Genomic DNA, 23,844 nt, shown 5'->3' on the forward strand with positions numbered 1-23,844 from the left:
CAGGAAAGCACGTGGATTGCCATTTTAATGATGATGAAGAGCACGTGTTTGGGTGGTACTCACGTGCCAAACACTGTTATTTGGCTCAAAGTACCAGTTTTTTATTCTTCTCTAAATGTAGTGATAAAATAAAATAAAATTCTTAGTTAAGAAGACTTTATCTCATTCAAGTATGTATTATGAAATTTTATTGACACTTAAGTGTCTCTGACTTACCTAGAATATTGAAATTTTTCATGAATTCAATTTGAGCACTGTAAAGAAACTTTTTTTTACTAAAAGCCTTTGTGAGGCAGAATAAGATTTATGAAATGTCTTTATAATATGGAAAAATGTGTTAATGATGTTTGTAGTAATCCCTCTGAACACAGCATTCTCAATTCCCGGTATTAACCCTGAGTTACTCAGGGGAAATTGGTATCTCTGTAAACAGGCAGAAGAAAGTGCAGAGTGAAGGTGCACAACATAGCACAGAAATGTTTTCCACATGCACCTATTAGGGTCTTAATGTAATGGACTGTTATTTGCGTGGCTACATACTTACTGAATCTAGTCATGCTATTTTTCTGGCAGCTAAAGGCATCTGTTACCCATTAATTTTATATAATTATTTTCTTGGCGGAAAAATAAATCCTTTTTAAATTTACTGTAAATTAAGAGATTAGATTTGTAATCTTCAATTTTTTAATGTTAAAGCAAATCAGAGAAAAGCCATGTGTGTATATTGTATGCATTTTCCTACCTATCGAAATTCTTGTACTGCCCTGAAATATCAAGGACTTGATAATGGAGCAAATCCTAAATCTGGTCTTTGCTTCTTGTTAGTAATCTGTCCATTTCAAAAATCATGGCAATTATGCTAAGCCATTGAAAAGATGTGGTTTTGACTAATTTTATCCGATTTTAAATGTTTTGTTACTTTTATTATGTTAATCTAAGAGCAAATATCCACATAACTGTTCATGCTTTCAAGAAATACTCATATTATGGACAGATGCGGTGGCTCATATCTGTAATCCCAGCACTTTGGGAGGCTGAGGTGGGTGGATTACTTGAGGTCAGGAGTTCGAGACAAGCCTGGCAAACATGATGAAACCTCATCTCTACTAAAAATACAAAAATTAACCAGGCGTGGTGGTGCATGCCTGTAGTCCCAGCTACTCTGGAGGCTGAGGGAGGAGAAGGGCTTGAATCTGGGAAGTTGAGGTTGCAGTGAGCTGAGATCACACCACTGCACTTCAGTCTGGGTGATGGAGTGAGACTCTGTCTCCAAAAAAAAAAAAAAAAGAAATATATATGTTGGATTACAGTATAGTAGAATCCTCTAAAATTAGCAGAAGTTCATTATTAAATTTATTGTTTTCAAAATTTTTCAATTGTGAAAATGAAAAATTTGGTATGCTTTTTCATGATAATTTTAATTCTAGGAGGGTACCTAGGATAATGTAAAACAGGGTCATCAGAATGGTGCAGACATGCTGATTTAATTAGAATGAGTTCAGCCTTTTTGGTAGACTATTGGTATCCCAGAGGCTGACCATTCACTACAGCTTACTAAATGTTGCCTCATAAGGCTGATACAAGAGTGCTTGGGAAGGGAAGAGCATGGTCCGTTTAAATAATATGGAAGTGGGGAAGGGAACTGCTGGGTAGAGGAGGGCGCTGTCACTGGCCAGGGCTCCACCCCCACGGACCTAAGTGAGGACAGGCACTTCTGCCCTTGTGCCCAAATGTATTTTCCAGGACCACCCTGGCCCACCATGCCCCCATCCTGGGCCTATAAAAACCCGGGACTCTAGCAAGGCAGAGACACAAGTGACCAGACGTGGAGAGGAGCACATCGGTAGAGGAAGATGCAAGTGGCTGGTCCTCAAGAGGACGTCGAGAGGAGCACGCTGGCAGAAGAGCACACCCGCAGGCACCAGCACACCAGCAGGCTATCAACTGGTAGGACTAGGCTGAGTTTGGTCCGGGCAGTCGGAGGAGAGCCAGGGCCACCAAGCGGCCCAACTCCAGGGAAAGAACATCTCCCTTCTGCCTCCCCCATTGGCTGAGAGCTATGCCACTCAATAAAACTTTACACTCATTCTCCAAGCCCACGTGTGATCTGATTATTCTGGTACACCAAGGCAAGAAACCACAGGATACAGAAATCCCCCTGTCCTGGTGATAAGGAAGGGGGTCTAATTGAGCTGGTTAATACGAGCTGCCTATAGACGGCAAACTAAGAGAGCGCCCTGTAACACATGCCCACTGGGGCTTCAGGAACTGTAAACATTTACCCCTAGACACTGCCATGGGGTCGGTCTGCCTGTCTGTATGCTTCCCTACTGCAGTGGAGCACCAAAGAAGTGAACCACACCCGCATCACACACTCTGTGAGGGGAACAAGGGAACCTTTCCCGTTTCAATGCCAGTGGGCTCTTTCAACCAGACTGCCTTTTTCCTCTCATTGATGTGGTTGTGTTGTGGTCTCCTCTGTTTATCTTAAGCTATCTCAGATAAGGTGATTATTTATTGCATGACTAAGACCCCCCTTTTTTTCCTCTGCAATGGGATTCTCCTTGTCCTCCCTACTGGAAGCAACATGTGGGAGGCAGAAATGATGACAATATACAAATATATTTCCTGCCATGTGGCCTCCATAAGCAGCTTACAGCATGGCCCATGTAGAAGTCACTTATTTCCAGGCCACCTGGGATGTTTTTCTATCATGTGTCCCTTTCTCTTAAAAGCACCTCTGATTCAGTTTAGCCCAATCAGGATAATCTCCCTTTTGATGAACACAAAAGCAACACATTAACAACCTAATTTTATGAATGATTTTCCAACACAGTCACACATTCTTTTGCAATCAAGGAAAAAGGATTCCACAGCAGGTGTGCAACAGACTGGCAATCCTGGGGAATATCTTAAAATTTTGCCTACCCACCTGAATAGACCTTTAAAATCATCTTTTAGTTGCTTTTGTTAGCAAAGCAAACAAAGATATCATCTGCAAATAATAATTAACTACTTTCCAATTTTATTCATTAAAATATTAACTAACATTTTTTCTGGCTTATTTCTTATGTACCATTTGATACATTCACAAACACGCAGAACAATGAAAATGTATCTATTCAATTTTTGTTAATTTGTATTAAAAGTGAGTGTTAATTGTTTCCTTTCTGGTTAAAGAGGGTTTTTATTGTTGTACTCAGAAGTGCTATCTCTGGAGACATATTTGCCTGTGTTTTAATATTCTACTATTATGAGCAAGTCATTTCTACCCATAGCTCTGGTTCTTTCTCTGCAAAATAAGGATAAGTGTAATGCCTATGTTATCCAGTTACTGTGAGAATTAAATTTATTAACACATAAGTAGTATTATGGTTAGTGCTCAGTACAAATTAGCTATTAAGATATGTGTATACTGAATTACATTAACATGTTCTTTAACACAGAAATATCCTTCCATAACATGAGTTTTTCAATCAATAAATATATATATATATATATATTTTGAGATGGAGTTTCACTCTTGTTGCCCAGGCTAGAGTGCAATGGCACCATCTCGGCTCACTGCAACCTCCACCTCCTGGGTTCAAGCAATTCTCCTGCCTCAGCCTCCCAAGTCACTGGGGTTACGGGCACCTGCCACCACACCCAGCTAATTTTTGTTATTTTTAGTAGATAGGGTTTCGCCATGTTGGCCATACTGGTCTCGAACTCCTGACCTCAGGCGATGCACCCCCCTCGGCCTCCCAAAGTGCTGGGATTACAGGTGTGAGCCACCACACCTGGCCTTTTAAATTCATTTTTTTAAAAAAATATTGGATACACAATGGAATATTGTTCAGCCTTTAAAAAGGGGTAAATCCTATCATTTGAAACAATATAGATGAATTTAGAAGACATTATGCTAGATGGAATAACCGTGGCACAGAAAGACAAATACTGCAAGAATAAAGTTTAACTCAAAAAAGTAGAAAGTGGAATAATCTTTACCAGAGGCTGGGTGTGGTGGGAAGAAAACAGAGAGTTGTTGATCAAAGAATGCAAAGTTTCACATAGACAGGGTAAGTATGTTTTGATATCTATTGCAAAGCAGGGTGACTACAATAAACAATAATTACTGTATATTTTAAAATAACTAAGAGTAAATTTCAAGTGTCTCACCACAAAAATGATAGGTGAGTTCATGTGTTATTTAACTCAACATAATCATATTATGTACGTATATTCAAACATCACATTGTACCTCATAATGTATATAACTCTTATTTGCCAATAAAAATATTAATAGTTTTTAAAAAAAGGATAGTATCATAAACATTCGACTACTATTACAGCCCCGGACTGACTAGAATAAACATGAGTTACAAATCACTGATGTGGCCACCTTGTTTTCCGGCTTAATATTGATCATGATCTAACAGAATCAACAAATAAGAGCTAATAAATTTCCTGTACACTTGTTATGTGCTGGGCAAACTTTGGGTACCTTTATTTGTACTAATTGCTTTAATTTTACCAAAACCCTAGGATTTAGGCAGTATGATCCTCACTGTACGGATGAAGAGTCAAGCACAGAGAGGTCAAGAAACTGTATTCATATCGTACAGCCCATAAATGGCAGAACTGGAATGCAATCAGGAACCACCTGATTCTAAGTTTCAATCTTAACCATATGCCCAACACCCTCTCATCCAATTATTATTCCTGATCTAACATTTTGGCTTTTAATTTTCTAATTTAGTAGAAATAAAGAGGAATTTTAAAATCAGTTTTTTGACAAAAATAGCAGACAGGAGGCAGAAATAGATTGCAGCTCCCACTCAGAGCAGTGTGTGGAAACTCGCATCATGAACTTTTGCTTCAGAACTACTGCAGGAATGAACCAGGAAAGCTGAGAGAACCCACAGACTTTCTGAAGGAAGCAAATTTCTCCTGCAGGATCTCAGAGACAGCCCAAATACTATGAGTGCCCAAGATGTGAAAGTGGGAAAAAGGAATCATCTGCTCTCATACACACACCCTCACTTGGGAACCTGAAAGTCTAGATCATGGGATAAGGACCTGACCTTACCTCAAGCTGAGTCAATTTAGAGAGATGAGCTAAATACAGAGGTAGAGGAAGCAGAAGAAGCCCTGTGGGCTCTCTGGGTCTTCAGGAAAGCTTTTAAAGACTTGTTTCAAAGGTGTCCTTGGAGAGGGCTGTCAAGGGAAGTGGGAAAAGACCACAGGGAGAAGGAAACTTCCAGCTGAACTTTCTAACAATTCTAACCAAACATGAATTCACCTGGCCAGAATTTGCAGGAGGGCATGAATCAGGTGTGCAGACTGCAAAGTCAGCAGGCACAAAAGGCCTGCTCGCTTTTGCAGCTAGGAGGCTGGTAGCCTTGGGCAAGTTCTCAGCCCTGCTCACCCACTGCCTGAAAGAAAACTCGGTGCTCTAGGTGCAGAGCATGGTGGGAGTGAGTCTGGTCTTTCAGGTTGTGTGGGAGCTGGGTGAGGACTGTAACTGCTGGCTTTCCCCACATCCCTGACAACCTTCATGACAGCAGGGGCAGCCATAATCCTCCTGGGAAAATAACTCCATTGACCTGGGAACAATGCCACCATTTCCTGCAGCAGCTGCAGCAAGCCCCGCCCAAAGAGAGTCTAAGCTCAGATATGCCTAACCATCCCCCACCTGATGGTCCCTCCCTACCTACTCTGGTAGCTGAAGAGAAATAGCTTATACTCTTGGCAGTCTTAGGGCCCCACTCACCACCTGATCCTCCCTATACTACCACAGCCATGCTCCCTTGAAAGCACCTCCTCCTGGCAGGTGGCCAACCAGCACAAAAACAGTGCATTAAACAACCAAACCTAAGTACCCTCAAGAAGTCCATTTCACCACCTGCCACCTCTACTGAAGCAGGTGCTAATATCCACATCTGAGAGACCTGAAGACAATTTACATCACAGGACTCTGTGCAGACAACCCCCACTACCAGCCCAGAGCTTGGTAGACTTGCTTGGGGGCTAGATCCAGAAGAGAAATAACAATCACTACAGCTCAGCTCTCAGGAAGCCACATCCCTAGGAAAAGGGGGAGAGTATTACATCAAGGGAATACCCCATGGGACAAAATAATCTGAACAAACAGCCTTGAACCTTAGAACTTCCCTCTAACATAGCCTACCCAAATGAGAAGGAACCAGAAAAACAATTCTGGTAATATGACAAAACAAGGTTCTTTAATATGCCCCCAAAATTATGCTAGTTCACCAGCAATGGATCCAAACCAAGAAGAAATCTCTGATTTATCTGAGAAAGAATTCAGAAGTTCAGTTATTAAACTAATCAAGGAGGCACCAGAGAAAATGAAGTCCAATTTAAGGAAATCAGAAAACATACAAAAATGAGGGAAGAAATCTTCAGTCAAATAGATAGCATAAATAAAAAACAATCACAACTTCAAGAAATAAGGAACTCACTTAGAGAAATGCAAAATGTTCTGGAAAGTCTCAGCAATAGAATCAAGCAAGTAGAAGAATGAACTTCAGAGCTCAAAGACAAGGTTTTTGGATTAACCCAATCCAACAATGACAAAGAAAAAAGAATAAATAAAAAAAAACTTCCAAGTAGTTTGGGACATGTTAAGTGACCAAACCTAAGAATAATTGGTAATTATTAGAAATAATTAGAAAGAAGACGTATCTAAAAGTTTGTAAAACATATTTGGAGGAATAATTGAGGAAAACTTTCCTGGACTTGCTAGAGACCTAGCCATCCGAATACAAGAAGCTCAAAGAATATCAGGGAAATTCATCTAAAAAAGATCATCACCTAGGCATACTGTCATCAGGTTATCTAAATTCAAGATGAAGGAAAGAATCTTAACAGCTGTGAGGGAAAAGCACCAGGTAACTTATAAAGAAAAACTTATCAGATTAATGCCGATTTCTCAGCAGAGACCCTACAAGCTAAAAAGAATTGGGGCCCTATCTTCAAGCCTCCTTAAATAAAACAATAATTAGCCAAAAATTCTGAATCCAGTGAAACTAAGCTTCATAAATGAAGGAAATACACTGTCTTTTCCAGAAAAACAAATACTGAGAGCAGTCACTACTACCAAGCCAGCACTACAAGAACTGCTAAAAAGACCTCTACATTTTGAAACAAATTCTGGAAACACGTCAAAACAGAACCTCTTTAAAACATAAATCTCCCAGGATCTATAAAACCAAAATACAATAAAAAAAGGTATATAGACAACAAATAGCAAAATAAAAGGAATAGTACCTCACATCTCAATACTAACATCAAATGTAAATGGCCTAAACGCCCCACTTAAAAGATACAGAATTGCAGAATGGGTAAGAGTTCACCAGCCAGTTATCTGTTGCCTTCAAGAGACTCACCTAACATTAAGGACTCACATAAACTTAAGGTATTGGGGAGGAAAAGGATATTCCATGCAAATGGACACCAAAAGCAAGCAGGAGTAGCTATTCTTATACCAGATGGAACTTTAAAGCAATACCAGTTAAAAAGGACAAAGAGGGACATTTTATTTTGATGCAAGACTTTTTCCAACAGGAAAATACCACAATCCTAAATATGTATGCACCCAACACTGGAGCTCTCAAGTTTATAAAACAATTACTATTAGACCTAAAAAATAAGGCAGACAGCAACACGATAATAGTGGAAAACTTCAATACTCCACTGACAGCACTAGACAGGTCATCAAGAGAGAAAGTCAACAAAGAAACAATGGACTTTAGCTACACCTTAGACCAAATGGACTTAACAGATATTTACAGAACATTATACCCAACAACTGCAGAATATACATATATTTTTAATAGACACGTGGTTTCACCATGTAGGCCATGCTGGTCTTGAGCTTCTGACCTCTAGTGATTGTCCTGCTGTGGCCCCCCTAAGTGCTGAGATTACAGGCATGAGCCACAGGGCCCAGCCTATAGATGCAAAAATCCTTAACAAAATACTAGCTAACAGAATCCAACAACATATTAAAAAGATAATCCACCATAATCAAGTGGGTTTTACAGCTAATGATTCAGGGATGGTTTAACATACCCAAGTCAATAAATGTGATACACCACATAAACAGAATTTTTAAAAAAAATTACATAAGTATTTCAATAGATGGAGAAAAGCGTTTGACAAAATCCAGCATCACTTTATGATTAAAACCATCAGCAAAACTGGCCTACCAAGGACATACCTTAATATAATAAAAGGCATCTATGACAAACCTACTGCCAACATAATACTAAATGGGGAAAAGTTGAAAGCATTTCCTCTGAGAACTGGAACAAGACAAAAATGCTTACTCTCACCACTTCTATTCAACATAGTACTGGACATCCTAGCCAGAATGATCAGACAAGAGAAAGAAATAAAGGGCATCCAAATCAGTAAAGAGGAGCTGAAACTAATTGTTTCCTTATGATAAAATTGTATACCCAGAAAACACTAAAGCCTCCTTCAAAAAGCTCCTAGAACCAATAAATAAATTAACCAAAGTTTCAGAATACAAAATCCATGTGCACATATTAGTAGCTTTGCTATATACCAAAAGCGACCACGCTGAGAATCAAATTAAGAACTCAACCCCTTCTACAATAGCTGCACAAAAAATAAAATACTTAGGAATATACCTAACCAAGGAAGTGAAAGACCTCTACAAGAAAAACTACAAAACGCTGCTGAAAGAAATAGATGACACAAATAAAAACACATCCCATGCTCATAGATGGGTAGAATCGATACTCTAAAAATGACCATACTGCCAAAAGCAATCTACAAATTCAATAAAATTCCCATCAGAGTACTGACATTATTCTTCAAATAGCTATGAAAAAACAATCCTAAAATTCATATGGAACCAAAAAAAAAGCTTGCATAGCCAAAGCAAGACTAAGCAAAAGAAACAAATCAAAAGGCATCGTATTACCCAACTTCAAACAACACAATAAGGCCACACTCACCAAAACAGCACGGTACCGGTATAAAAATAGGGACATAGACAAACAGAACAGAATGGAGAACCCAGAAATAAACACAAATAGTTACACCCAACTGATCTTTGACAAAGCAAACAAAAACATAAAGTGGGAAAAGGACACCCTATTCAACAAATGGTGCTGGGATACTTGGCAAGCCACATGTAGAAGAATGAAACTTGATCTCATCTCTCACCTTATACAAAAATCAACTCAAGATGGATCAAGGACTTAAATCTAAGACCTGAAACTATAAAAATTCTAGAAGATAACATCAGAAGAACCCTTCTAGACATTGGCTTAGTCAAGGATTTCATGACCGAGAACCCCAAAGCAAATGCAATGAAGACAAAGATAAATAGCTGGGACTTAATTAAACTAAAGAGTTTTTGCATGGCCAAAGGAAGTGAGCAAAGTAAACAACAACCCACAGAGCGGGAGAAAATCTTCACAATTTATATATCTGACACAGGACTAATGTCCAGAATCTGCAACAAACTGAAACAAATTAGCCAGAAAAAAAAAATCTCGTCAAAAAGTGGGCTAAGGACATAAACAGACAATTCTCAAAAGAAGATATAAAAATGGCCAGGAAACACATGAAAAAATGCTCAACATCACTAATGATCAGGGAAATGCAAATCAAAACCATAACGTGATACCACCTTGCTCCTGTAAGAATGGCCATAATAAAAAAATAAAAAAATAATAAATGTTGGTGTGGATGGAGTGAAAAGGAAACACTTCTACACTGCTAGTGGGAATGTAAACTAGTACAACCACTATGGAAAACAGTGTGGAGATTCCTTAAAGAACTAAAGGGAGAACTACCATTTGATCCAGCAGTCCTACTATTGGGTATCTACCCAGAGGAAAAGAAGTTATTATTAAAAAAAAAAAAAAAAACTTGCACACGCATGTTTATAGCAGCATAATTTGGAATTGCAAAAATGTGGAAACAACTCAAATGCCCATCAATCAACAAGTGGATAAAGAAACTGTGGATATATATATATATATATATATATACATAATTGAATACTACTCAGAAATGGAAAATCAAACATTGTATGTTCTCACTCATAATTGGGAGCTAAACTATAAGGATGTAAAGGCATCAGGTAAAAGACTACAAATTGGGTTCAGTGTATACTACTCAGGTGATGGGTGCACCAAAATCTCAGAAATCACCACTAAAGAATTTACTCATGTAACCAAATACCACCTGTTCCACAAAATTTATGGAAATAAAAAACTTAAAAAAAAAAAAAAGACTGAAAGCGAACTCAGTTCATCCAGCCTTGTTTTCTCATTTTGCAGGAGAGAGGTTGGAGACAGTGCCAACTTCACATAGCCTTTAAGAGATCAACTCCAGACCTCAAATCACACCCTCTGACCCCAAGCCCATGGTCCTTTTTTGCCTCCCAGTATTACTCTGTCTCTTCAAACAAGAAGAAAGAGCCAAGTTGAGAAGGAGAGTGGTCACACCCACACCTAGATTCTATTCTCCTGGGCACTGCCTTCCCTGTGGGACCTACCTATTTAATTCCAGTGCTCATGTTATGCCCAAACCCTGGAAGAATGTGACCTTTAAATCTCTGTGCACCCCAGGAACTAGCAGACATTGAAAGTAATAATAATGGGCTGGGCACACAGGCTTGTGCCTGTGGTCTCAGCTATTCGGGAGGCTGAGGAGGGAGAATATGTTAAGCCCAGAAGTTCAAGGCTGCAATGAGCAATGTTTGCGCCATTGCACTCCAGCCTGAGTGTAGAAAAAGTAATAATGACAAAATAAAAAGAGAAATTTACCAATTACTAAGGAAGTCTAGAAAGGCTAGGTGTACCCCCTCTAAATCTAAAATAACAGTTTAAAAATAAAAATATTTTATTGGTAAAAATAAATAAGATAAAAACCACTTTCTTTTTACCCTGAGATAGTATGTAGAACTTGATTTTTGGTTGAAAGCACTTATTACTAAGCCTAACGCAAATAATTTGGCAAATGGGTTCTAACAATAATATGTCTCTCATGACTTAAAAAAGCCACTAATTTTACTTTTGAAATATATTTAATTTTTATATTAAAGCTAAGATGAACCTATTATTACATAGAAAATTTGTGGTCTGCATATGCCTCCCCATCCACTGAGTGGTCTACAGTTTCTGAATGTTTCAGAAACACTAATATAAGAATACTTTTTCTGATTGAATTATTTAAGGATATTGTTTTCTCAGTGACTAAAATGAAATAGATTGGAATTACAAATCAGTCACTTACAATGTAATTTTAAATGTTATTTAATGAACACGTGAAGTTTTTTAAAACTCATCTGAATAACTTATTTCTATTGACTTTTTTCAATTAGAAAATATATTAAAATTTCTGTTACTACAAGCCTATGAATTTTATTCAAATCTAAATATAGTGCTAATCTTAAAAGATCTCTTTGTTTAGGATTATGAAAGCCTGTTCTCTACATACACTTAGAAGATAAATAACCGCTTTCCAGTAAACTCAATGGGGCAACTGTGACTCATAATCATAACCTATTAAAATATTAATACTATTATCTAGGTAAAACTTTTAGGTATCTGCATGTTCAGGTTGTTTAACTTATATAATTCAGAAACTATAAATTTTTATAATCTATAAAAACATTTAAAAAGATAAAGTATCAATTTCTTTTTGTCAGTTTTGAAATACTGACATTATTTCTAGTTGACATAACACTAGAATTCAGATGCTGTGGCTGTAGAAAATAGAAATGTCATGGTTTACTTGGTTTTACTTCCTACCTTCCTATTTCACACAAACAAAGCAGCACAAGGGAAGCCAGAAATGCTACACCTTGATTGCAAAAAAACCAGAACCCTTCTAGAGACAATATATGTGTCAGCATAATAACTTGAAATTCATGGCATCTTTTGTTGAAGTAGAGGCTCCAACAAGAGGCTGAATTAATCAACAAAAGGCTGAATTAATCAACAAAAGGCTGAATTAATTTGCATTCTCACAAAGACTGTGTAAACATTCCCTATTCTCCACAACATGCTATTTTTTTTTTACTTTTTAATAACAGCCATTTTAACTGGTGTGAGATGGTATCACATTGTCATTTTGATTTAATCTCTTTAATGGCTTGAGATGTTGGGCAACTTTTTGCATGTTTCTTGACAGCTTTTATATCTTCCTTTGAGAAGTATCTATTGATATATTCTGTGCTTTTTTCCTATTACATTTCTTATAGATTTTGTATATTAATTTTTTTGTTGTATGCAGTTTGCAAATATTTTTCTCCATGCTGTAGCTTGTCCATTTACTTTGTCAAATTTCTTTTGCTGTGCAGGAGATCTAGTTTAATTAGGTGTCAATTTATATTTTTGTTGCATTTACTTTTAAGGTGTTAGTCTCAAATTCTTTTCAGAGGCCAGTGTCCACAAGAGTACTTTCTAGGTGTTCATATAGGATTTTCATAGCTTGAAGCTTCATGTTCAGTTTTTAATCTATCTTGAGTTACATTTTTTATATGCTGAGAGGTAAGAGTTGTTTTTTTCTTCTGCATGTGACTAACCATATAGTCCATTGTTTATCAGTACCATTTATCAGATGGAAAGTTATTTCCCCTTTATTTCTGTTGACTTTGTCAAAAATAAGTTGGTTGTAGGAGTGTAGCTTTATTTGAAGTCTCTCTCTTCTGTTCCATTGGTCTACATGTTTATTTTTGTACAAGAACCATGCTATATTGGTTACTGTCACTTGTAGTACAGTTTGAAGTCAGGTAAAGTGAGGCTTCCAGGTTTATTCATTTTGTTTAAAGATGCCTTGGCTATTTGGGCTCTTTTATTCAATATGAATTTAAAACCATTGTTTTTAATTCTACAAAAAATTGCATTGATAGTTTGATAGAAAGAGCATTTAATTTACAAGTTGCTTTAGGCATCACGGACATTTTAATTATATTGATTCTTCAAATCTATGAGCATGGAATGTTTTCCATTTGTATGTGTTGTCCCTGATATCTTTCAGCAGTGTTTTGTAGTTCTCCTTCTAAAGATATTTTACCTCCTTGACTCAATCCATTCCTAGGTATATTATTTTTTGTTTGTGGCTATTTTAAATAGAGCTCTGTTCTTGATTTTTTTCTCTGCTTAAATGTTATTCAAGTGTTGAATGTTATTCAAGGTGTATAGAAATGCCAGTCATTTGTGTACATTGATTTGGTATCCTGACACTTTGCTGAATCATTTTTTAGGCTTGGGAGTCTTTGGGAGAAATCTTTAACGTTTTTCAAGTAGAGAATTATATCATCAGTGAAGATAATTTGACTTCCTCTTTTCTTATTTGGATGCCTTTTTCTTTTTTCATCTTGTTGGATTGCTCTGGCTAGGACTTCCAGAACTATGTTGAATAGGAATATTTAGAGTGGACATTGTTATTTTTATTTGTAAGAATGCATCAAGCTTTTTCCTGTTCAGTATAATGTTGCCTGAGGATAATGTTGCCTGAGGATGGCTCTTATTATTGTGAGGTATTTTTTTCAATGCCTTGTATGTTGCATGTTGAGAATACTTTTATGAACATTAAATTTCCTTTAATGATTTTTCCACATCTAGTGTAATAATTATATGGTTTAATCATTTTAATTATCTTTATATGGTGAGTCACACTTATTGACTTGCATATGATAAAACACCCTTGCATTCATGAAATGAAACTCACATGATTGTGGCAAAATAACTTTTTGATTTGTTTATGAACTCAGCTTACTAGTATTTCATGAAAGATTTTTGTTTCAATGTTCATCAGGCATACTGAACTATAGATTTTTTTTGGTGTCTTAACTAAATTTTGGTATCCAGATGATGCTGATTTCATATAACAACTTAGGAAGGATTAGCACAAGCTCAACTTTGTATATGTGGTAGAATTTAGCTGTGAATTCATCTGATCCAGGGCCTTTTATACTATGTAGGGTTTTTTTAATTACAAATTTAATTTTGTTATAAATTTTTCCTCTGTTCAAGACTTCTCTTTCTTCTTGGTTCAGTCTCGGGAGATTGTGTATATGAAGTTTATCTATTTTTTAAAAAATTTTCTAGTTTGCATGCATAGAGATATTTATAGTAGTATCTGAGGATGTTCTGTATTTATATGGGATTAGTTGTGATTTCACAAATCTAACATTCAAATAAATACAGAATAAAAGTTTCAAAAAAATTCAGAATTCCCTCACAATAAATCTCTGAAAAAAATAGGTACAGGACAAATGCATCTCAAGCCAATAAATGCCATGTATAACAAAAAAATGCAAAGCTAACAACATACTAAACAGGAAAGTGTTGTAAGCTTTTACTCTAAGAGCTAGAACAAGACAAGGATGCCCACTTCCTTCAGACTTACTGAATGTAGTACTAAATATTCAAGACAGAGAAATTAGAGAATAAAATAAAAGGAATCCAGATTGAAAAAACCAAAAAGTTAAATTATCCCTCTTTGCACATAACATAATCTACAGTATAGAAAAGACTAACACTTCACTAAGAACCACTAGAATAAACAAATTTATTAAACTTGCAGAATTTAAAATCAACATTAAATAGTATCAGCTTTATACATTAAAAATTAACTACCTCAAAATGAAATTTAAAAACAATCCCATCTACAATAACTGTAGTAACTATACTTTGAAATCAATTTAATCAAAATGTTAAAACACCATATATTATAATCTAAAGAACATTAAAGTAAAAATTAATAAACAAATGGAAAAATAGTACTTATTCACAAATTTGCCTTATTAATACACTAAATATCTTTATTACACAAAATGATCTACAGATATAATGCAAACTCTATCAAAATACCAATGATATACTTAATAGAAATTTTTAAAAAATATCTAAAATTTGGCAGGGCATGGTGGCTCACGCCTATAATCCCAGCACTTTGGGAGACTGAGGTGGGTGGATCACCTGAGGTTGGGAGTTCGAGACCAGCCTGACCAACATGGAGAAACCCCATCTCTAGTAAAAATACAAAATTAGCCAGGCATGGTGGCACATGCCTGTAATCCTGGCTACTCGGGAGGCTGAGGCAGGAGAATTGCTTGAACCTGGGAGGCGGAAGTTGCGGTGAGGTAAGATCATGACATTGCACTCCAGCCTGGGCAACAAGAGTGAAACTGTCTCAATAAATAAATAAATAAATAAATAAATAAATAAATAAATAAACAAACAAACCTAAAATTTATATGGTACCACAAAAGACCCTGAATAGCTAAAGCAACCAAACAGAAAAAAATTAAAAAGTAAAAATAGGCTGAAGGTATCACTATACCTGACTTTGAAATATACTACAAAGTATAGTGACCAAAACAGTATGGTACTTGAATAAAAACAGACACATAGGCCAATGGAGCAGAAAAGAGATCAGAAATATATCCACATATTTAAGCTAGCTTATTTTATAATTTCTTTTAAAAAGGACAGTCTCTTCAACAAATGGGGTTGAGAAAACTTTATATCCACATGCAGAGAAATAAAATGAGATCCTCTTCTCACACCACATATAAAAATCAACTAAAATTAGATACTTAAATGTAAGGCTTAAAACTCAGAAATTACTATAAAAATATAGATTGAAAGCCCATAACATTGATCTAGGCTGTGACTTTTATTATTTAACCTCAAAATCCAAGGAAATCAAAAGAAAAATAGATACGTTAGATTACTTGAAATTAAAAAGCTGCTTCATGGAATCTGATACAATCAACAAAATGAGGCAACTGAAAAAAATGGGAGAAAATATTCGCAAATCATACGTGGGACAAGGGGTTAATAACAGAAACATATAAAAAACTTAAATGACTATACAACAGAAGACAAATAACTACTAAAAATGAGCAAAAGGCTTAAATAAATATTTTCCAAGAAAAGACAAATGGTCGAGATATATAAAAAATGCTCAATATCAACTATAATCAGGAAAGCAAAAAGAAAAACCAGGAGATTATCAACTCACTCCTGTTAGAATTACTCTTATTAAAAAGAAAAGAAAGTGTTAGTCAAAGTATGAAGAAAAGGAATGCTTGCACACTGTTGGTGTGAATGTGAATGAGGAGAGTCACTATGAAAAACAAAAATTTGTCAAAAAATTTAAAATTAAACCACAATACAGCAATTTTACTGTTATATATCCAAAACAAGTGAAATCAGAATGAAGAAACATTTATGCTTCTATGTTGTTTGCAACACTCTTCACAATTACCAAAATATACAATCAACAGTTCAACATTTATGAGTAAATAAAGACAATGTGGTATATATACACAATGGAATACTCTTCGTCTTTAAAAAAGAAATTTCTATTATTTTCAATCACATGAATTAACCTGGAGGACATTATATTTGTCTACATGAGCGAGGCACAAAGATTATTTTTCATGATTTTACTTACACAGGGATTCTAAGAAACTTAATCCCATTAAAGTAGAGAGTAAAGTGGTGACCACCGGACACCAAGGTATTTAGAAAAAAGGGGGGTTTTGGAAGATGTTGGTCAAAGAATACATAATTATAGTTTAATAGGAGGAATAAGTTTAAGAGATCTTTTTGTACAGCATAGTGACTACAGATCATAATAATGTAGTTGTGTTTTTGAAAAACATTGACAATGTCACATACTCTGACCACAAAAATGTTAACGATGTGAGGTAAAGCCTTAATTACCTAGAATTAAGCATTTGACAACATATACTTCCAAACATCATGTTTTGCAGAATAAAGTACACATTTATTTATTACAGATGGTAATGGCATGAAAGACACTAAAAGGGCAGCTGTTGCTTATTGTCTCATGACTGGCCACCCTGTGAACACAATAAATGAATTTGCATAAAAATAACAGAAAATGTTTAATCCAAAAGCTGCCATAATCTTCAGAAGTTTTCTAGAGAAAATGACCAAGAAGCTGACTATAGTTAGGTGACAAAAAGCAATAACTGTACACTCACCTTCACCCACTAAAAAAATAATAAGTGAAAAATTCCTCGGAATTGTAATATCAATATAAAAAAGAAATATCATTCCAAATATCAAATCCACAGAAGTCATTTTATTATTTTGCAACCTTTAAATTTCACATTTAAAAATAAAAGATTCTGCATGGAAATGTATGTTATGCTATATCATAGAAAATTAAATTTAAAATTCTTCACTTACCATTTGCTCTCTTATAACTTAATTTCTAAGATGTATTTTCTAGCAAATTTTATATTTGCCACAATATATTTGCACTCCAGCCTGGGCAATAAGAGTGAAACTCTGTTTAATAACTCCGTTTAAAAATTTAATAAGTTTTTCCTTTTACAAACAGAAAAAAATAAACAATGCTAACTGATTTAATCCTCTCACCTGTGGACAATGTATGCCTTTTATCTTAATTAACTGATCAGAAAGTTATATTGATAAGTACTCTCCAATAAAAAGCAATTTTTGAGTGCATTAAAAATACCAACTTTCTCATCAAAACCTACAAAGTACCGTATAAAGTGACATGGCATGAAGACAACAGTGAGCAAAGTGTAGCCATCACATAGAAAAAGAAGGAGAAGGGCTGTGATGAATACACAGAAGTCACATAATAAGACAAACAAAACTAAAGGTAATTAGGAAATAAAAGAACCAAAATTTCTTTTTAAATTCAGCAAAATTTAGCTTTGCAGCATGGAAAAAAAATGTTATCTGCACATGAAGAATCAATGTTATTTCTTCACTATTGGTATTTTCCATCTCTGACTTGAGGTTACAAACTAACTCCAGCAGGAACGTTTACAGGTTATTATGGAACATCTGTTACACAGCAAGCACTGTCATATTTGTTTGCCACATATATATATAAAAACATCCTCATGACTTATGAAGCATTCCTAGTTCTTACCTGAACAAATTGGCTCAATAAATAAATAAATTTACTTATGTCAATTATAACAAGAGAAAAGAATAAGAAATATGGGCTTATATAGGATTCTCCAATTAAAAGAACAAATGGAATGTTCTAACTAAATACAATTAATAGACAATTTTGGAAATACATCTAAAACTTATCTTGTGTGCAGTACTGAATTTTATAAAAATCATTCTTATAATCCATGAACAGCTCACATAATAAATACCTCATAAAGTATAAAAGAAAAAAATGGTAAGAAACAAGAAAATTATAGGTCTAGCATGACTAACAGGCAAGTAAAAACATAATTTGCATGGAGAGATTCTGAATCATAAGTCAGAAGATTTGGCAGTAATGAATTCAATACAAAGCAGAGTATACATTTACTTTCAGCATTTTTGAAGTTTTCAGTTGTCTAGTACATTACTTTATTAAAATATTTGTTTTGTTCCAATATTGCTCTTTTCTTTTGAAAATAGGTACAAACTCACACTCACACAAAAACAGTCCATAACTTTCTTGCACTTAACATTTATTTTTAGAGTAATATATGGGTATAGTTAACTCTATGTAAACCAATACTAAAATTCTGTTATGTTTGCAGGCAGAGAGACATGTTCAAAGAAAAATACATAACAAAATTTTTAAAATGTTTAAGCAGGACTCAGAATTTTAAGACTCAGGATTTTATTTATACTTGTATATAATTTTTATTATACCCATGAAAATGACCCTATAGTCAATAGCAATTTACTTGTACATTTTAAAGTAACTAAAAGTGTAGAATTGGTTTGTAATACAAATGATAAGTGCTGGAGTTGATGGATATTTCATTTGCCCTGATGTGATTAATACCTATTCATATGCCTGTATCAAAATATGCCATATATGGCATAAATATATACACACACTATGTACCCACAAAAGTTAAGAAAAATATGTTTAAATAAGAAAAAGAATAAAAATTTAACCTATGGGAACAATGTTCTTTAATTAAGTTCTTTAGTTTAAAGTCACTGGCAAGAGAAATTATTAGAGATGTTAGTCCACTCTGTTATTAAATAGTACATTGTTACTATCTTTTACCAACACCCTTGAGTAAGGTGGGATAGGTTAAAGTTAGTGGCATGATAATACTTCACTGAATGCACAATTGGTCTTAACATGTTAAAAAAAAAGTTTAATTAAAAAATTAAGTTCACAGTAATCTAAAATTTTTTAAATGTGCTGCATTTTATTACATAAAAGTACAGTTAGTAAAATGATATACTACTAATTTTAATTTAATTTTAACTAAAATAAAAGATATTTTCACTAGAATGCAGAATATTCCTCTGAACACTTCCCTCATACATCATTCAATATTATAAATTAAACACAAAGAGCCTCTCCACTTAGATTTTTATCATGCATCCTACATTGTAATGCCTTTACTCTTCCATAGAAAAGGTAAAAAATATTGCCCACCTAACAAAAAAGAATGTCTCATATCTTTGATGAAGCAACAATTGATCACATGCTTTCACATGTGAATACAATAGAATGAAAAGCATGAAGTAATTTGAGTTGAATTACATCATTCGCTTTTTAAAAATTTTGTAATTTTTTCAAAGAAAAAAGTATACTTTAAATGTTAATTATAACTAAAAATATTTCTACCTCTTTTAAAGTTATATACAAATAATTTATCTACCAACTTTAATTTTGGATTATTTTCTGTACTCAGCACACTGATTAAGTTCAATGTCTAAAATGTCAGTGCCTTAGATATTTCTACTGTGAATTCTCTGATATTTACACACACTTAATTTTGGATTAAATTTCTTTTATACTTACTGCATCTGCAAAAATATAATTTAGTATAAATCCCCTGGTGTTTTCTAAGCAGTAGTTTTTGAAAAATGTTTTTCCAAATATATTACATTTGCAGTTTTTCTCCAATATAAACTCCCTGATGTTGATCAAAGTTTGAGCACTGCTTCAGGATTTTCCTTTAGTACATAATGTGTACAATAAAATCTGTGATACAAGTAAAGACACTACAACCCTCTTTATGTACCTAATGTTTGTCTTCAAAATGAAAACCTTCTTCTCTTTAAAGGCTTATGTTTGTCAGGCACAGTGACTCACACCTATAATCCCAGCACTTTGGGAGGCAGAGGCATGTGGATCACTTGAGGTCAGGAGTTCAAGATCAGCCTGGCCAACATGGTGACAGCCAGTCTCTACTAAAAATAAAAAAATTAGCCAAATGTGGTGGTGTGTGCCTGTAGTCTCAGCTATTCTGGAGGCTAAGGCAGGAGAATTGCTTGAACCTGGGAGGCAGAGGTTGCAGTGAGCCAAGATCACACCACTGCACTCCAGCCTGGGTGACAGAGCAAGACTCCATCTAAAAAAAAAAAAAAAAGCTTCCATTTTCTGATTTTACACTAATTGCTTTTATAATGCTTTTATTAAGCACTAACTCTCTAATGTTGAGTAAGATGTAAGCAGATATTAATGGCTTTTCCACATTTATATTTGTACAATTTTTCTGAAGTGCTTTCCTGTGCTATAAGGTGTGAAAAATTAATTAAAAGTTTTGCCACATTCTTCACACTTCTGGGAGTTTTCTCCAGTATAAATTATCTTACCTACAATCAAGTGTGACAACCATTTAAAGGCTTTGTACCATTCTTCATATTTTAAAGATTTCTCACCAGTATGATTTATTTTATGTTTAGAAAAGTTTGAAGGTGTTGTCAAAATCATTGTCACATCTTTCGGGTTTGTAAAGTTTCCAGTATTAATTTTCTTATGTTTAGTAAAGTTTGAGATTTAGTTACAAGCATTGCCACATTCTTCACATTTTCAGGGTTTCTCTCAAATATGAATTGTCTTATGTGGAGTAAGGGTTGATGATAGGTTAGCTTTGCCACATTCTTCACATTTGTAGGGTTTCTCTCCAGTACAATTTTTCTTATGTGCAGTAAGGTTTGAGGATAAGTTAAAAGCTTTGCCACATTCTTCACATTTGTAGAGTTTCTCTCCAGTATGAATTATATTATGTATAGCAAGGTGTGAGAACGGTTTAAAAGCTTTACCACATTCTTTACATTTGTACAGTTTCTCTCCAGTATGAATTACCTTATGTTTAGTAAGCGTTGAGGACCGGTTAAAGGCCTTGTCACATTCTTCACATTTGTAGGATTTCTCTCCTGTATGAATTTTTTAATGGTCTGTAAGGTTTGAAGATCGGTTAAAAACTTTGCCACATTCTTCACATTTGTAGCATTTCTCTCCAGTGTGAATTATCTTATATGTAGAAAGAGTTGAAGACTGGCTAAAAGCTTTAGCACATTTTTCACATTTGTAAGGTTTCTCTCCTGTATGAATTTTCTTATGTGTAGTAAGTTTTGAGGATCGACTGAAAGTTTTGCCATATTCCTCACATTTGTAAGGTTTCTCTCCAGTATGAATTCTTTTATGTATAGTAAGAGTTGACACTTGGTTAAAAGCTTTGCCACATTCTTCACACTTGTAGGGTTTCTCTCCAGTATGAATTTTCTTACGTGTAGTAAGGTTTACGTATAGGTTGAAAGCTTTGCCACATTCTTCACATTTATATGGTTTCTCTCCAGTATGAATTATTTTATGTGTAGTAAGAGTTGAGAACTGGTTAAAAGCTTTTCCACATTCTTCACATTTGTAGGGTTTCTCTCCAGTATGAATTTTCTTATGTTTAATAAGGTTTGATGATCAATTAAAAGCTCTGCCACATTCTTCACATTTGTAGGGTTTCTCTCCAGTATGAATTCTCTTATGTGTAGAAAGGGTTGAAGATCGGTTAAAAGCTTTGTCACATTCATCACATTTGTGTAACTTCTCTCCAGTATGAATCATCTTATGTTTAGTAAAGGTTGAGAAATGGTTAGAAGTTTTGCCACATTCTTCACATTTGTAAGGTTTCTCTCCAGTATGAATTTTCTTGTGTTCAATGAGTTTTGAGGATCGGGTAGAAGCTTTGCCACATTCATCACATTTGTACTGTTTCTCTTCAGTATGAATTATCTTATGTGTAGTTAAGTGTTGAAGATTGGTTAAAAGCTTTGCCACATTCTTCACATTTGTAGGGTTTCTCTCCAAGATGAATTTTTTTATGTGCAGTAAGGTTGATGGATAAGTTAAAAGCTTTGCCACATTCTTCACATTTGTAGGGTTTCTCTCCAGTATGAATTCTCTTATGTCCAATAAGGGTTGAAGATCAGTTAAAGGCTTTGCCACATTCTTCACATTTGTAGAGTTTCTCTCCAGTATGAATTTTCTTACATGTACTAAGTTTTAAGGATAGGTGGAAAACTTTGCCAGATTCTCTACATTTGTGGGGATTCTCTCCAGTATGGATTATCTTATGTGTATTAAGGGCTGAGGACTGGTTAAAGGCTTTGCCACATTCTCCACATTTGTAGGGTTTCTCTCCAGTATGAATTACCTTATGTCTAGTAAGGTTTGAGAGTTGGTTAAAAGCTTTGCCACGTTCCTCACATTTGTAGGGTTTCTCTCCAGTATGAATTTTTTTATGGTCAGTAAGATTTGAAAATTGTTTAAAAGCTTTGCCACATTCTTCACATTTGTAGGGCTTCTCTCCACTATGAATTCTCTTATGTGTAGTAAGGGTTGAGGACTGGTTAAAGGCTTTACCACATTCTTCACATTTGTACGGCTTCTCTCCAGTATGAATGTACTTATGTTCAGTAAGTTTTGAGGATCGGTTAAAAGCTTTGCCGCATTCTTCACATTCATAACATTTCTCTCCGGTATGAATTAACTTATGTTCAGTAAACTTTGAGGCTTGGTTAAAAGCTCTAACACATTTCTCACATTTGTAGGGAATTTCCCCAGTATGAATTATATTATGTGTAGTAAGGGTCGATGACTGGTTAAAGGCTTTGCCACATTCTTCACATTTGTAGGGTTTCTCTTCAGCATGAATTCTCTTATGTCTAATAAGGTGTGAGGTCTGGTTAAAGGCTTTGCCACATTCTTTACATTTGTAAGGTTTTTCTCCAGTATGAATTCTCTTATGTTTATTAAGGGTTGAGGACCAGTTAAAGGCTCTTCCATATGCTTCACATTTGTAGAAATTCACTCTAGTTTGGATTCTTTTATGTTGAGTTAGGTGTGAAAGCATGCAAAATGTTTTGCGACATTCTTTACATTTAAAATGTTTATTTTCAGTATGTCTCATCTTGTGTCTATTTGAATTTGAAATTTTATGGAAAACTTCTACATATTTATTACATTGAAATATTTTGCTCAAGGTAGTTTTCAAACATTGGTTAAGTCCACTATAATCTCCTTTGTGCTGTTTACACTCAACCACACTTTTACAGCCTTTTCTTAACTGTAAATTCTCATATCCACATTTTCTATATCTTCTTAGGGTCACTTTCTGGAAAGAATTTCTTATGTTCTGCTCTGGCCAAAGGTGTTGGGCAAAATAATAAAACATAACTGAAAGAAATAAAAGTAACAAATTACTTCACTTGCTCGACTCAGATGAATATACTTTACAAATCTAACCCATAAAGTTACAGAAACTACATAAGCAAGATGGCATAGCAAAATACCACAGGTTCGAATTCCTTCATAGACATATAAATGTAACAAAAGCATATTGACCAAAATGCATTTATAGAAAATTTATAAATGAGTTACGTGTGTGCAGTGTTCCAGGTTAGCACAATTCCAAAAGCCACATGGAAGGAAAAGAAAAGTTGGTTACATTTACCCAACACAGCTCTTTCTGCTCCTCAGTATAACATAGTGTCTTTAGAAGTACATTACCAACTTTTGCTTTCTTTTTCAACAGACAAGAAAAATAAGACACCCACATCTTTATTTCTGGCT

General features: G+C 34.8%; 1 protein-coding gene across 1 annotated transcript in view; it reads right to left on the reverse strand.

The window, feature by feature from the left end:
* Positions 1-14,554: 14,554 nt before the first annotated feature.
* LOC100979926 (zinc finger protein 117) overlaps positions 14,555-23,844 on the reverse strand; it is a 41,245-nt gene continuing 31,955 nt past the window's right edge. Inside the window, 2 exon segments of the mRNA XM_063605751.1 lie at positions 14,555-21,851; positions 22,021-23,448. Of these exon segments, the coding sequence (XP_063461821.1) occupies positions 20,818-21,851; positions 22,021-23,448 (2,462 nt within the window). The 3' untranslated portion in view covers positions 14,555-20,817.

This window comes from Pan paniscus, chromosome 6 (assembly GCF_029289425.2).
Source record: "Pan paniscus chromosome 6, NHGRI_mPanPan1-v2.0_pri, whole genome shotgun sequence".
Lineage (NCBI taxonomy): Eukaryota > Metazoa > Chordata > Mammalia > Primates > Hominidae > Pan > Pan paniscus.